The sequence below is a fragment of the Falco peregrinus genome, chromosome 12, assembly GCF_023634155.1.
Source record: "Falco peregrinus isolate bFalPer1 chromosome 12, bFalPer1.pri, whole genome shotgun sequence".
NCBI lineage: Eukaryota > Metazoa > Chordata > Aves > Falconiformes > Falconidae > Falco > Falco peregrinus.
In genome coordinates, this window is record NC_073732.1 from 1,525,049 (window position 1) to 1,538,870 (window position 13,822).

Below are 13,822 nucleotides of genomic sequence, written 5' to 3' on the forward strand. Positions count from 1 at the left end.
TTTGGCTCCAGCGGGTTTTATCTCTAGAGGAGGAGAGCAGCGCTGCGAACAGCACAAGATTTGGGAGTGTCACAGAGCAGTGGTGAGATGACAGGCATGGCACCCGAGGCCACACAGTGACGGTCACAGCCAAGCGTCATGCAAGGTGGCCAGGGAAGAGGGGCTTGCCTGGCCCGGTACTCTGTGCTGCGCCCTCCAGACATGCCATTGGGCAAATGCCACGGGAGGATGGAGCTTTACCTCACGGGGCAGCCGAAAGCCCCTGGAACCAGCCCCTACCCGCTCCAGGATGGCAGCGTATCCTCCTCAGCTTCCCTCCTGCGCGCAAGGCAGGTGACTAAAAGCAGCAGTTGGCTCAGGCGGTCAAGCCGCTACATAAGGAATCAAGATACCCCATCATTAAATAACAGCAATAAACTACCAAGGGAAGATTAAGGGTCTGGGCTCCGCAGCTGGGCTCTAGCAACACCTCTTTTCTGCGTCTGCACAGGGATCAGACCCTGGACCAGCCACCTGGGGCAGGACTGTGCTGTTTTGGGAGCCACAGCCAGGCTCTGCCTGCTTTAAGGGGGTGATGGCGAAGCTACACGGCTACTGAGAACAGGGGAGACCCGGCGCTCCCCGAGCAGCACGTGGGGATGGAGAGGATGTGGGTGGGGGCTACGGCTTGGGCTGGTGGGACTAGAAGCCCTTCTCAATGCTGAGTGTGCGGCGGGTGACGTGCTCCATCTTCCCCGAGATGTACTCGGTCAGGCTGATCTGGTAGTTGGCGAGCATCTTCAGCATCAGCCGCAGGTTCAGCCACCACTGCTCCTGGGGCAGCCTGTGCCTGCGCAGGGGGAGACATGGCTCTAGAACCTGGGAAGGTCCCCCTGGGACCTGGTGAACTGCTGGGACATGGGGATGGGACTTACTCAAAATCAGTGACTTTCTTGAGCTCCGTCACGGGGCTGAAGGCCACCACCTTCTTCCTGAGCCCGATCACGCAGGCAGAGTCTCCCGAGTTGGCAAACACACGCCCTGGGTAGGAGGACACTGTCGACTGTGGCTGCCTTGCCGGGGGCCAAGTGGCCAAGACCAGAGCAGCAGGGGCTGCCCGGTGCCACCAGCCTCCCCACACCCCACCACAGAACCCACAGCCCTCGGCTCACCCTTACGATAGACCTCCTCCAGCTTCTCTGACATCCACAGCACCGCCTTCACTCCCAGCTTGGTCCCGTAGTTGCGGTCAAAGGGGGTCGGGGCTCCCCCCTGGGGACAAAGACATGGTGATGTCAGGCCCATCCAAGTCTTGGGGAAAGCAGTGGCCCATGTTGCCCTGTCCCCTGTACCTGCTGGAGGTGGCCCAGAACATTAATCCTGCAGTCAAAGATGCCTTTGCCCTCAGACGAGTAGAGGTTGTAGAGGAACTCGGTGGTATAGTGCTCATGGCACTTCTCATTGCTGGGGAGCAGAGGGAAGGGATTGGGGGGGCTGCTCCACAATCTGGCATCCCCAAGGGGTCCCTCTGTGCTCCCCTAAACACCTATTTTTGCTGGGTTTTGTTCTACCTGAGGCCCAGAGCGCCAGCCCATCGGCCCAGGATGCTGGGGCAGGGTGGGGACAGCAGCAGAGGCATCCAGCACAGGACCATCCCTCTGGTCGAGCGTGGCAACCCCGGGCAGGATGCCACGCGCCCACCGTGCCAAACCTCGCTGCACTCAGGGACTGTCTCTGGCCACGGGAAGGGCTCAGCTCTGGCCTTGCTCCCTGCCACAGGGCTGGGTTTTTCAGTGAGTGACCCCAGGCGTCCCCAACTCACCGCAGTACCAGCCCTCTCTGGATATCCGTCTTCATTTTGTCAGTCAAATGTTCCACGTTGGCCTGCAAGATGAACGCCAGGATGCTGGCAGCCATCCTGGGTCCCTCTGGTCCTCTTGTTTGGACCCAAGTGCCACTAACATCAACCCAGCAGCTTCACGGGGCTTGGCCATGTTCCTCCAAACTCTGCCCTGCCTCGGAGCCTTCCCTTTCCCAGTTTTCCATCCTATTTTACCCAAACGATGCTGCCAGAAAGCAGCTCCTACTCTGCTCACCTTCAGGTCATGGATGGTGAAGGGATCTTCATAGACGTAGGCGGCGTCGGCGCCCACTGCAATGCCAGTGACAGTCGACAGGTACCCGCAGTAGCCCCCCATTGTCTCCACGATGAAGACGCGGCGCTTGGTGCCTGAGGCCGACTGCTTGATGCGGTCACAGCTCTGCACCAGGAGAAGCCGGGGGTCACACCAGGAAAACCTGTCCTTGCTGCCCGGGATGGGACGCTGGTTCGTTCCCGCATGCCATCCCACAACATGGCAGGACCTGGGACCCCGCGAGCTGCCCCCTGCCCTCCCTCACCTCCATGGCCGCGTTGACAGCTGTGTCCGAGCCCAGGCTGAAGTCGGTCCCCGGCACGTTGTTGCTGATGGTGGCAGGGATGACGCACATGATGATGCAGAGCTCCTCGTACTGCCCGCGGGCCTCCACCAGCTGCAGCACCCCCTCGTACGCCTGCAAGGAGCCGAGGACTCGGGAGATGTCCTGGGGCCGGATCCACATCCCAGAAGGGGTGGCCCGGGGTGGCCTGCGCCGCCCGCGATGCCGGCAGCCCCACAAACCAGAGCTGAGGATGCCCCCACACCTCAAACCCCCCGATGACCAGCAGCCCCTGGATGTTGAATTTCCGCACGTTCTCCACAATCTTTTCCATGCAGGTCTTGGGCAGCGTCCTGCGGTAGGGAAGGGGAGGAGAGGCCGTGGGGTGAGGACAGGGGTGTCCCCTCCCCTCCCTGCCACCCCCCTCCCAGCCCCCTGGGGCTGCACTTACCGCTTGGTGCCCAGCATGGACCCGCCACGTCCCAGCCAGCCCGCCACGTCGTGCCAGCCCACCTCACGGATCTGCAAGCAGCAGCGCTCGGTTTTAGGATGGGAGAAGCAGCCTGCCGCTGCCCTCCAAGCCCAAACCCACCCCCTTGGGAAACCCGCAGCACCCAGGCTCACCGTCCCCCTTACCTGCCCCTTGGACAAGCCCTCGAAGCCGTCGCTCACCACGTAGATGGTGTGCCCCTGGCAGATGCCGATCCGCACGGCCGACCTGACGGCAGCGTTCATGCCGGCGGCGGGGGCACCCACATTCAGGATGGCCAGGCTGAAGGGGCTCTGCAGGGACAGGGATGGGGATGGCACGTTGGTGTGTGTTCCCAAGGCAGGGATGATGTCCCCTGCTGCTCCTCATCCCTCCTTACCTTCTCCTGTGCCGGTTTCTGGTGTGCCAGCAGCTTGTAGATGTTCCAGTTGTTCTCAAAGCTCCTGCAAGGACAAGGCGGCGTGGCCCCGAGGGGCGCCTGGACCCCGAGGCGTGGGGGGGGATGCCCTCCCAGCTGCAGGAGCCCATGGTTCCCCCCCAAGGGAGAAGCCCCCAGACCAGCATGTCCTTTTGGCCACTCCATAGGGATGTCTCCCCCCCATCCCGGTCCCCACTCCTCACCTCCCACGGAGCTGGATGGCCTCCTCAAACCTCTTCTCATCCATGGCCTTCTGCACGTCCTTTGTCTTGGGGGAGGAGAGATGCAGCACCGTGACACCCACGCTTATGGGGAGGGGAGCAGGACCCCCACCCAGCGGGCTGGCGTGCCTGACACACACCCCCCGCCCCGATACTCACCACCTGGACGCACTCCATGAGTGGCAGCCGCACTGACTGGTTCCCCGAGAGGCTCACCACGCAGGCGGGGGTGTCCGGCGTGGCCTCCAGCAACGCCATCACCGCCTCCATCCCCATCTTGCTGCTCTGCAACAGGCAAGGGGCACCCGCTGCCTCGTGACGCTGGGGCCACCCACACCAGCCAGGCGGGATGCTCCCCTGTGCTCACACAGGGATGCTCCCATGACCTTGGAAACCAGGCGGCTGCTGGCACACCCAATTCACAGCCAGAGAGCTGCTGGTTTCATTTCAACAACCCGTGAAATTTGCAGCAAATGAGGGGACCTGGGCATGCGGCTCCGCTCGGCACAGCGGGGGCCACCCCTGCGGGGGCCGTCTGAGCCTCAAGTCCTTTGCAACAGGCAGAGGGAATGCAGGAGCGGGGCTCCCCACCAGCCTGCTGCTTTCTGCAGGGTGACCCCCGCTCCATGTCCTCCCCCAGGACCTACCAGCACACGGTCAAAGGCTGACGGGGTCCCTCCGCGCTGGACGTGGCCGAGGACGGTGACCCGCGTGTCAAAGCCCAAGCGTTGCACCACCAGCTGCGGAGAAGAGAGGATGTCATGCTGGGGACCCGCCAGTCACCCTGGGTGCCGGAGTGGGTGCCAGAGCGGGCGCTTACATCCTTCACGTAGTTGGAGGAGATGGGTTTGCCACTGCGGTCGATGGCACCCTCGGCAATGATGATGATGTTGAGCCGCGACCCTCTGCTGCGTGTCTGGTGTGAGGGGAGAAAAAGAGCTGCCACGGCTTAGCCAAAACTCACCGGCGGCCGAGCCTGAGCACCCTCCCCCGCTTGCCACCAGCTGCTGCCTGGGGGGGGGGCTCAGGCTCAGGGTGGCTGAGCCCCTGAGCCAGCGGTGCCCCTGGCACGCGAGGGCTGGATTTGCGCTCGGCTGAGTGCCCCGTTTCACAGGGACAATGGTGGGAGCTCCCGAAGCTTCGCAGGGGCTGGGCACCGGCTGTGGGGCTCAGCCCGGGTGCCTGCGGGGATGCTCTGGGGTGAAAACGGGGACAGGGCCTTAGGAAACCCCCCCTCACCTCCCCAAGCCTCTCACACATGAGGTCCTCCCAGCCGTCCTCCGGAGGGGACTCAGGGATGAAGAGCCAGTCGGCGCCCGAGGCCAATCCGGACACCAGCGCCAGGTACCTGGGGGGACACGGCGGTGGCAGCACCAGGCCTGGCCCCCGAACGTGGCACCCCGTCGCACCGCAGGGGCTTACCCACAGTGGCGGCCCATCACCTCCAGCACGAACGTCCGCTGGTGGCTGCAAGGACATGGGTGGGAGGAGAAGGAAGGTGGGTGCGATGCTCCAGGGGGGTCCAGCCCCCAGCCCCAAGCCCGCTCACCTCTGCGCCGTGGTGGTGATGGCGTCAATCACCTCCATGATGCGGTGCAGCGCCGAGTCGGTGCCGATGGTCATGTCGGTGCCGCAGAAGTCGTTGTCGATGGAGCCCACCAGCCCCACGATGTTCAGGCGGCAGTTCTCCCGTGCCACCTCCTCGCTGATCTGCCCTGCCGGGGGGGACCGCCGTGCCACTGGTTATTTTGGGGTGCCCCCATCCCCCACCAGCATCGGGCCGGATCCTGCCGAGCAGCGGAGGAGCCCAGCCCTCCCTGGGGGTCACAGTGACAGGGTGGCACCTCTGGAGCTCAGCACCCTTTGAATGCTTTCACTCTCCCCACCCAGTGCGTGTGGGAGGGGGGGTCACCCACCATCTTGGACCAGCTCCTCCAGCAGCCCACCCCACTCAGAGCGGAAGATGTCGGCGCCCGTCAGGCTGCCGTCCCCGCCGATGACGCAGAGGTTGGTGATGCCGTGCTCCACCAGGTTACGGGCGGCCCGCAGCCGGCCCGCGCGGGTGGTGAAGGCCTTGCAGCGGGCACTGCCAATCACCGTCCCGCCCTGCAGAGGAAAAGGGGGGGGCACAGCTTGTCATGTAGCTTTTTTTGGGGGTGGTGGTTGGATTTGGGGGTCCCCACCGGTGAGCCTCACCAGCTGGATGATGTTGGAGACGCTGAGCCAGTTGGCTTGCTTGATGTTGTCACCCCCCTCCACCAGCCCCTCGTAGCCCTGCGAAGAAGATGGGGGTGAGGGGGACCCTGGCACAGGGGGGGCAGCTGCCCCCCACCCGTGATGGGGAGCATGGGGGTGCCCCAACCTCGTAGATAAGGAAGACCTTGGCTCCCACGTATATCCCCATGCGGGTGACGGCGCGGACGGCGGCGTTCATCCCTGGCAAAGCGAGAGGTGAGCCAGGGTGACCTCGAGGGGCCCCACACCCCACAGGGCACCGGATCCCAGGGGTGTCCCGCCCCCTCGAGTGGGGGGGCCCAGAGACCGGGGAGCTCCGCGCACGGGTGGCAGCCGCAGGTGAGCGAGACCCGTCAGCCATCCCGGGGGGCCGCGACCCCCACGGCGGGTGCTCGGGGCTGGGCACGGGGAGGTGGCGCGGGTGGGCCGCGGCGACCCTTCCCGTGCGTCGGGGACACACGGGAGGGGGGTGCCCGTCCGTCCCCTCCCCCGCCGCGGGCTCCCGGGCAGGAGCGTGGGCCGCGTCCCGGCTGCGCGCCCCGAGGCCCCGCGGATGCCGCTCCCGCCCGGCCCCGGCCCCGGCCCCGGCCCCGGCCCCGCTCCCGCCCGGCCCCGGCCCCGCTCCCCCGCCCCACCTTGCGCGTCGCCGCCGCTGGTGAGCACGGCAATGGCCATGCCGGCCCCCGCCATCCGCAGCCGCTCCAGCTCCGCCGCCGCCATCGCTGCGCTCCCGGCACCGGCGCCGCCGACCCCGCCCCGCCGGGACACGCCCCGCGGCGGCCCCGCCCCCGCCCTCGGCCCCGCCCTCGGCCCCGCCCCGCCATGTTGTGCCAAACTCTGCCATACCGCGCCATGCGGGGCCGTGCTGCGCCGTACCACACCATATTGTGCCAGTCTGCGCCATGTGGTGCCATACTGCGCCATATCACACCACAGTGCGCCGTGGCGCACCATACCATGCTGTGCGGTGCCATACTGCACCATACCACACCATATTGTGCCGTACTGCACCATGCGGTGCCATCTGTGCCATACCACACTATACTGCACCATACCACACCATATTGTGCCGTACTGCACCATGCAGTGCCATCTGTGCCATACCACACTATACTGCACCATACCACACCATATTGTGCCGTACTGCACCATGCGGTGCCATACTGTGCCATACCACACTATACTGCACCATACCACACCATATTGTGCCATACTGCACCATGCGGTGCCATCTGTGCCATACCACACTATACTGCACCATACCACACCATATTGTGCCGTACTGCACCATGCGGTGCCATAGCACACTATACTGCACCATACCACACCATTCTCCGCCATATCACACCATACTGTGCCATGCGGTGCCATACTGCACCATACGATCACACTAAGCCATACCACACCATACTGTGCGGTGCCATACTGCACCATACCACACCATATTGTGCCATACTGCACCATGCGGTGCCATCTGTGCCATACCACACTATACTGCACCATACCACACCATATTGTGCCGTACTGCACCATGCAGTGCCATCTGTGCCATACCACACTATACTGCACCATACCACACCATTCTCCGCCATATCACACCATACTGTGCCATGTGGTGCCATACTGCACCATACGATCACACTAAGCCATACCACACCATACTGTGCCATATCACACCATACCGTGCCATACAGTGCCATACTGCACCATACCATCATACTGCACCATACCATCATACTGTGCCATGCTATCATACTGTGCCATACCACACCACACTGTGCCTTGCAGTGCCATACCACACCATACTGTGCCATGCGGTGCCATACTGCACCATGTGGTGCTATACTGTGCCATACCGTCCCATAATGTGCCATACTGTGCCATGCTGTGCCATACGGCACCATATTGCATCGTGCTGTGCCATATAGCAACCATGTTGTGCCACACTGTGCCATACCATGCCATGTGGTGCTATACCATGCCATACTGCACCATACCATACCACACCATACTGCACCATGTGGTGCTGTACTGTGCCTTGTGTGCCATACCAAACTATGCAGTTCCATAGGGTGCCATACTATGCCATACTGCACCATATGGCGCCATACTGTGTCATGCCGTGTCATATTGTGCCCTACTTTGCCATACCACACCATACCATGCTGTACTGCGCCATACTGTGCTGTACTGAGCTGTACCACACCATACTCTGCCATACTGCGCCATACCATGCTGTACTGCGCCATACTGTGCTGTACTGAGCTGTACCACACCATACTGTGCCATACTGCGCCATACCATGCTGTACTGCGCCATACTGTGCTGTACTGAGCTGTACCACACCATACTGTGCCGTACTGCGCCATACCATGCTGTACTGCGCCATACTGTGCTGTACTGAGCTGTACCACACCATACTGTGCCGTACTGCGCCATACCATGCTGTACTGCGCCATACTGTGCTGTACTGAGCTGTACCACACCATACTGTGCCGTACTGCGCCATACCATGCTGTACTGCGCCATACTGTGCTGTACTGAGCTGTACCACACCATACTGTGCCGTACTGCGCCATACCATGCTGTACTGCGCCATACTGTGCTGTACTGAGCTGTACCACACCATACTGTGCCATACTGCGCCATACCATGCTGTACTGCACCATACTGTGCTGTACTGAGCTGTACCACACCATACTGTGCCATACTGCGCCATACCATGCTGTACTGCGCCATACTGTGCTGTACTGAGCTGTACCACACCATACTGTGCCGTACTGCGCCATACCATGCTGTACTGCGCCATACTGTGCTGTACTGAGCTGTACCACACCATACTGTGCCGTACTGCGCCATACCATGCTGTACTGCGCCATACCATGCCACACTGTGCTGTGGCAGGTGATGCCATGCTGGTATGTGCTGCCGCCCAGGCTGATCCAGCGGGGAAACCTGGATATTTTAATAAAAATTCCATTATTTCATGTGTGTATAATTACGTTAGGTGTAATTAAAACCCACACAGCGTGATCCCGGGCAGAGGTTTCTCGGTCCCAAGTCCCCACCCAGCTCATTACGGTGGCTTCAGGGATGCTGCATCCCGAGGGTCGCATCCTGCCAGGGGTGGGGGTCCTGCCACAGCTGTGCTTGCCTGGAGTGCCAGCACTGGCCATCTGCCCCAGGCCCCCCGAGGGGCACAGCGTGTCCCCCCATCCCTCCCGGAGCAGCCCCCGCACCGCTGGGTCCCCGCCGGCCCCCGCCCCACCCAGGGGAGCGGGGACGGGCCCTGCCTAGCGGAGGGACGGGGAAACTGAGGCAGGCGCTGGCGAGCTTGGCGCCTCATCCTGCGTCAGCATCACTGGGTCCTGTGGGGCCCAGCACCCCCCGCACGGCCGGCAGGGAAGGGGTGTGGGTGGCCCGGGATAAGGAAATGGGAGAGACCTGGCCCGAGTCCCGCTCTCCTCCTCCCGCAGCCCCACCTCCCCGGCCCTTAACTCCCCGCCAGGCCAGCGGGGCACCCTCCGTCCCCATCCCTGTCCCTGTCCCTGTCCCCACGATGCTCCGGGTGCTGCTGCTCTGCGGGGCCCTGGGCTGCGGTGCGGGCCAGGCAGGTGAGGCAGGGACACGGTGGCGGTGGGGTTGGAGAGGCTTGGGGTTGGCATGGAGTGGGGGACATGGTTTGTGGCGAGGGGACGGAGCGGTGGGTGATGTCGGGAGGGGACAGAGGGGTGGGTGATGTCCGGAGGGGACGGAGCGGTGGGTGATGTCAGGAGGGGACGGAGCGGTGGGTGATGTCCGGAGGGGACGGAGCGGTGGGTGATGTCCGGCATCTCTCGCAGTCCCACTCACCTTCACCATGTTGCAATGGACCCGCGTCTCCGACGGCAGCTCCGTCTTCTGGGGGAACGCCAGCCTGGACGGGCAGCTCAGCCACCTCCTGGAGGGGTTTAATGTCACCCAGATGCTGCCGCTGGAGCCCCCTGACGCCTGGGCCAGGCGGCAGCAGGATGTGGACACCTACCTGCAGCTCTTCAGCCAGCTGGTGAAGTTCTTCAGCAAGGAGAGGCCCATCAACTGTGAGTGGTACCCAGAGGGGGGCACCGGGGCGCCGGGTCCCACTGGGGAAAGGGAGCCCCGCTGTGCTGCCTAGACATGGGGACAGCTCTCTGGGGACAGCTGGGCAAAGGGATGGGGACATGGCCACGTGCAGAACCTGTCTCTGGGCAAAAGGAGCCCTGCTGCAGAGCTGGGAGTTTCTTACCTGGAGCTCACCCTGGGAACAGGGGGATGCTCAGCCTCCTGCTGCCCCTCAGGGAAAGGGCTGGGGGCTGCAGCTGGGGGGATGGTGAGGTGTAGGGACCCTGCCTGCATCCCACCTGCACCCTGCCTGCACCCCCCTACACCCTGCCTGCACCTCCCTACACCCTGCCTGCACCCTGCCGGCACTGCCTGCGCCTCCCTACACCCTGCCTGCACCTCCCTACACCCTGCCTGCACCCTGCCGGCACTGCCTGCACCTCCCTACACCCTGCCTGCGCCTCCCTACACCCTGCCTGCACCTCCCTACACCCTGCCTGCACCCTGCCGGCACTGCCTGCACCTCCCTACACCCTGCCTGCGCCTCCCTACACCCTGCCTGCACCTCCCTACACCCTGCCTGCACCCTGCCGGCACTGCCTGCACCTCCCTACACCCTGCCTGCACCTCCCTACACCCTGCCTGCACCCTGCCGGCACTGCCTGCACATCCCTACACCCTGCCTGCACCTCCCTACACCCTGCCTGCACCTCCCTACACCCTGCCTGCACCCTGCCGGCACTGCCTGCACCTCCCTACACCCTGCCTGCGCCTCCCTACACCCTGCCTGCACCTCCCTACACCCTGCCTGCACCCTGCCGGCACTGCCTGCACCTCCCTACACCCTGCCTGCACCTCCCTACACCCTGCCTGCACCCTGCCGGCACTGCCTGCACATCCCTACACCCTGCCTGCACCCTGCCGGCACTGCCTGCGCCTCCCTACACCCTGCCTGCACCTCCCTACACCCTGCCTGCACCCTGCCAGCACTGCCTGCACCCCCCTACACCCTGCCTGCACTTCCCTACACCCTGCCTGCATCCTGCTGGCACCCTGCCTGTACCCTGCCGGCACTGCCTGCACCCCCCTACACCCTGCCTGCACCCCCCTACACCCTACCTACACCTCCCTACACCCTGCCTGCATCCTGCTGGCACCCTGCCTGCACCCCCCTACACCCTGCCTGCACCCTGCCGGCACTGCCTGCACCCCCCTACACCTTGCCTGCATCCCCCTACACCCTGCCTGCATCTTGCCTGCATTGTGCCTGTGCCCTGCCTGTGCCCTGCAGCCTCTGCAGCGGGGGTGGGATGCTGGCAGCGAAGGTTTCATGGTTTCGTTGCTCCTGCCTGCATCAGTCCACATGCCTGTGTTTCCTCTGGTGCTCCTGCCCAGAGTGTTTTACCTTCGTTTTCTTTGTCACCCCCCCAGCAGTTTTGCCCCAGCCCTGGGTTTCCCTGCCTGGCACTCGGGGAGCCCTGTCCCACCTCGGGGTCCCTGGCGCGCCCCATGCCTCTCCTTGCCCAGTGTTCCCAGGCTGGCAGTGCCACATCCTTCGGCGCCCTGTGCTGCACAAGCACCATCCCTGTAACCCGAGGCTGTGCTCTCCCCAGATAAGAAAAGGAAAAATAAGCACGGCCACCCCACCACGCGAAACCTCGCTGCCACCAAACGGAGCGAAACCAAAGCGCCGGTGGGCCGGGTGGTGCGGGCTGAGGCCTTGCAAACTCGGGGCACAGCTTGATGCTGGTGACGGCAGTGGGCTGCCGAGGCTGGGACATGCTGACCCTGACCCCCACTCTGTCCCTGCAGACACCCAGAGCTTGTGCTGCCACCTGGGCTGTCAGCTCTTCCCCAACGGCACGGCCCACAGCTTCTACGAGGTGACCCTCAATGGGACAGCTTTCCTCAGCTTCCACGTCCCCAGCGCCACCTGGAAGCAGCGCTGGCCCGGCAGGGACGCGGTGGCCACCTTTGCCGAGAAGGAGCTGATGAAGTACACCAGGACCACCCAGGACCTCCAGCATTTCCTCAACACCACCTGCGTTGGCATCCTGCAGGCTCAGAGCGCCAGGACAGGTCCGTGCTGGGGCTGGGACGGGACACAGTGGCACGGTGGGGGTGACCCCAGTTGTCACCTCCATCCCTCTTGCCTTTTGCAGGAAAACAGAGCAGCCGGTCGCATGCCCCACTGGTGCTGGGCCTGATCCTGGGGGCCTTCGCCTTGCTGGGCATCGCTGTGGGGATCTTCTTGTGCACAGGAGGGAGCTGCTAGCGGAGCCGTCAGCCATCCCACGTCACCCCATGAAGGCAGGAGATGGACCCATCATCGCCCCATGGAGGGACCGAGCCTGTGCCCCACAAAGGATGCATCTCCCCAGCGCCACGAGCTTTGCTCCCAGAGGACACCGGTAGCTTCCCTGCCTGGCCCCAGCAGGGCTGACCCCCCCAGCAGCAGCACCCTGCCCCAGGGACGGTCCCTGCGCTGGGCTGGCACGGTGCGCTGAGGCTTAACACAGAAATATGCTTGGCATGGATGGAAAAAAACAAGAAGGCGGGGAGGGGGGCAAGTGGCAGGAGGAACAGTCAGGAGAGGGTTAAAAGGATGGCACTGAGACCCTCACTATCCCTGTGCCAGTGGGGATAAAAACATGGGACAGGGGGCAAGGATGTCACACCTTTGTGGCACCGCTTCGAGATGTCGTGCAATAAAACCGCCCGCCAGCGCTCACAGTGCGTTTGGTTGCTCTCCCTTCCCCCCCGCAGCGCCGATGTGGGGCTGCAGGTCCATCGCGGGGGGCAGGCATGGGAGTGGGGGCTGCGAGGTGCTCCTCAGCGTGGCCAGCCCCTGTGTGGGACCCCGGCCCGTGCAACGAGTTTGCCAGGTCTCTGGAAAGGGGCTGGGGGGGTTTGCGCCTCCGGAGCTCGGTTTGTGCTGCCCACAGCCTCGGGCGGACTCGCTGAAGGCATTCTGCCAATGGCCAAGTGGCAACGCTTCGTTTATTTTTCATTTCCTTGTCCTCGAGGGAGACACCAAGGCTGAGCACAGGCAGCTGTAACGGGAGATGCTTTTTCTGAGCAGATGAATGCCTTTAACGCTCTCCCGTGAGGATGCTGCCCGGAGGGATACGGGAGCACGGGGACACCAGGCGAGGGGCAGGGCGGGCATGGTGGAAAGGCCCAAGGAGCAGCTAAAGAAGCGCAGGGCTGTGTTGCCACCACAGCACAGCAGAGTCACTGCTTCGCTTTCCTTTTCCGCGATCTAGATCCGAGCTAAAAGCTGCTCTTTGACTGTTTAAACCTTGGTTATAGTAATAATAAATCCTGGCTGTGTTTCCCTTCATAGCAAGATTTTGAGCACGACACCCTCTCGTGTTCATCTCCACTACCCCGAGGGCAGGAGGGGTTTGGGGTGAGCCAGAAGCTGGCATGGGCCACCAAAAGAGGGGACAGCACAGGAGCAAGGAGCTTCCCTGGATTAACCCCCAGCTCACCCCTTTCTAAATACCCTTCCCTGCAGCTCAAAGCAAGAACGAAAGGGTGGGCAGGGGGGAAGGCAGAAAAGGAGTTGCAGGACAGAAAAGGGATGGGAAGATGACATCGCGGTTGTCCTTAAGGAGGGATGGAGGAGGAGGTCTCCAAAGACCACATCTCATCACCCTGGCCACGGGCCACCCGCCCGGGCAGCCCCCGCCCCCACCAGGCTCCCAGGGCAGGGGCCAGGGTGCTCCCCACCCTTCAGTGGACTTCTTTGAAAAAGGGAAATGGCAGCCAAGAGGCTGAAGGATCCAAAACAAGGCTGAGGCACATCAACGTCATTGCTCGGCTTCTACAGCAGCGACCTTGGCAGGAGCTCTGCCGCGGGCCGAGCACGGCGTGTCCCCACCACGCGGGCACCAGGGGGGATGAGGCTGATGCTGGAGGTCAAACGTGGTAGGCTTGCTCCCCACGAAGGGATAAAAACACTCATCGCCAGCTTCC

General features: G+C 63.2%; 2 protein-coding genes across 2 annotated transcripts; one reads left to right on the plus strand and one right to left on the minus strand.

Annotated features, from left to right (window-relative positions):
* On the minus strand, positions 1–6,529 carry PFKL (phosphofructokinase, liver type). Its single transcript, XM_055817496.1, has 22 exons — positions 6,397–6,529; positions 5,889–5,962; positions 5,723–5,800; positions 5,443–5,632; positions 5,076–5,241; positions 4,949–4,993; positions 4,766–4,874; positions 4,347–4,442; positions 4,174–4,266; positions 3,686–3,811; positions 3,509–3,573; positions 3,267–3,330; positions 3,034–3,180; positions 2,849–2,919; positions 2,663–2,750; positions 2,380–2,532; positions 2,076–2,240; positions 1,802–1,863; positions 1,332–1,443; positions 1,152–1,251; positions 915–1,020; positions 1–829 (listed from the first exon to the last, which is right to left on the minus strand). Exons 1-22 carry the CDS (start codon positions 6,479–6,481, stop codon positions 682–684), a joined length of 2,343 nt encoding a protein of 780 aa, XP_055673471.1. The 5' UTR covers positions 6,482–6,529; the 3' UTR covers positions 1–681.
* Positions 6,530–9,194: 2,665 nt separating this feature from the next.
* On the plus strand, positions 9,195–12,572 carry PROCR (protein C receptor). Its single transcript, XM_005241558.3, has 4 exons — positions 9,195–9,375; positions 9,604–9,840; positions 11,654–11,920; positions 12,004–12,572. Exons 1-4 carry the CDS (start codon positions 9,195–9,197, stop codon positions 12,114–12,116), a joined length of 798 nt encoding a protein of 265 aa, XP_005241615.3. The 3' UTR covers positions 12,117–12,572.
* The last annotated feature ends 1,250 nt before the right edge of the window (positions 12,573–13,822 follow it).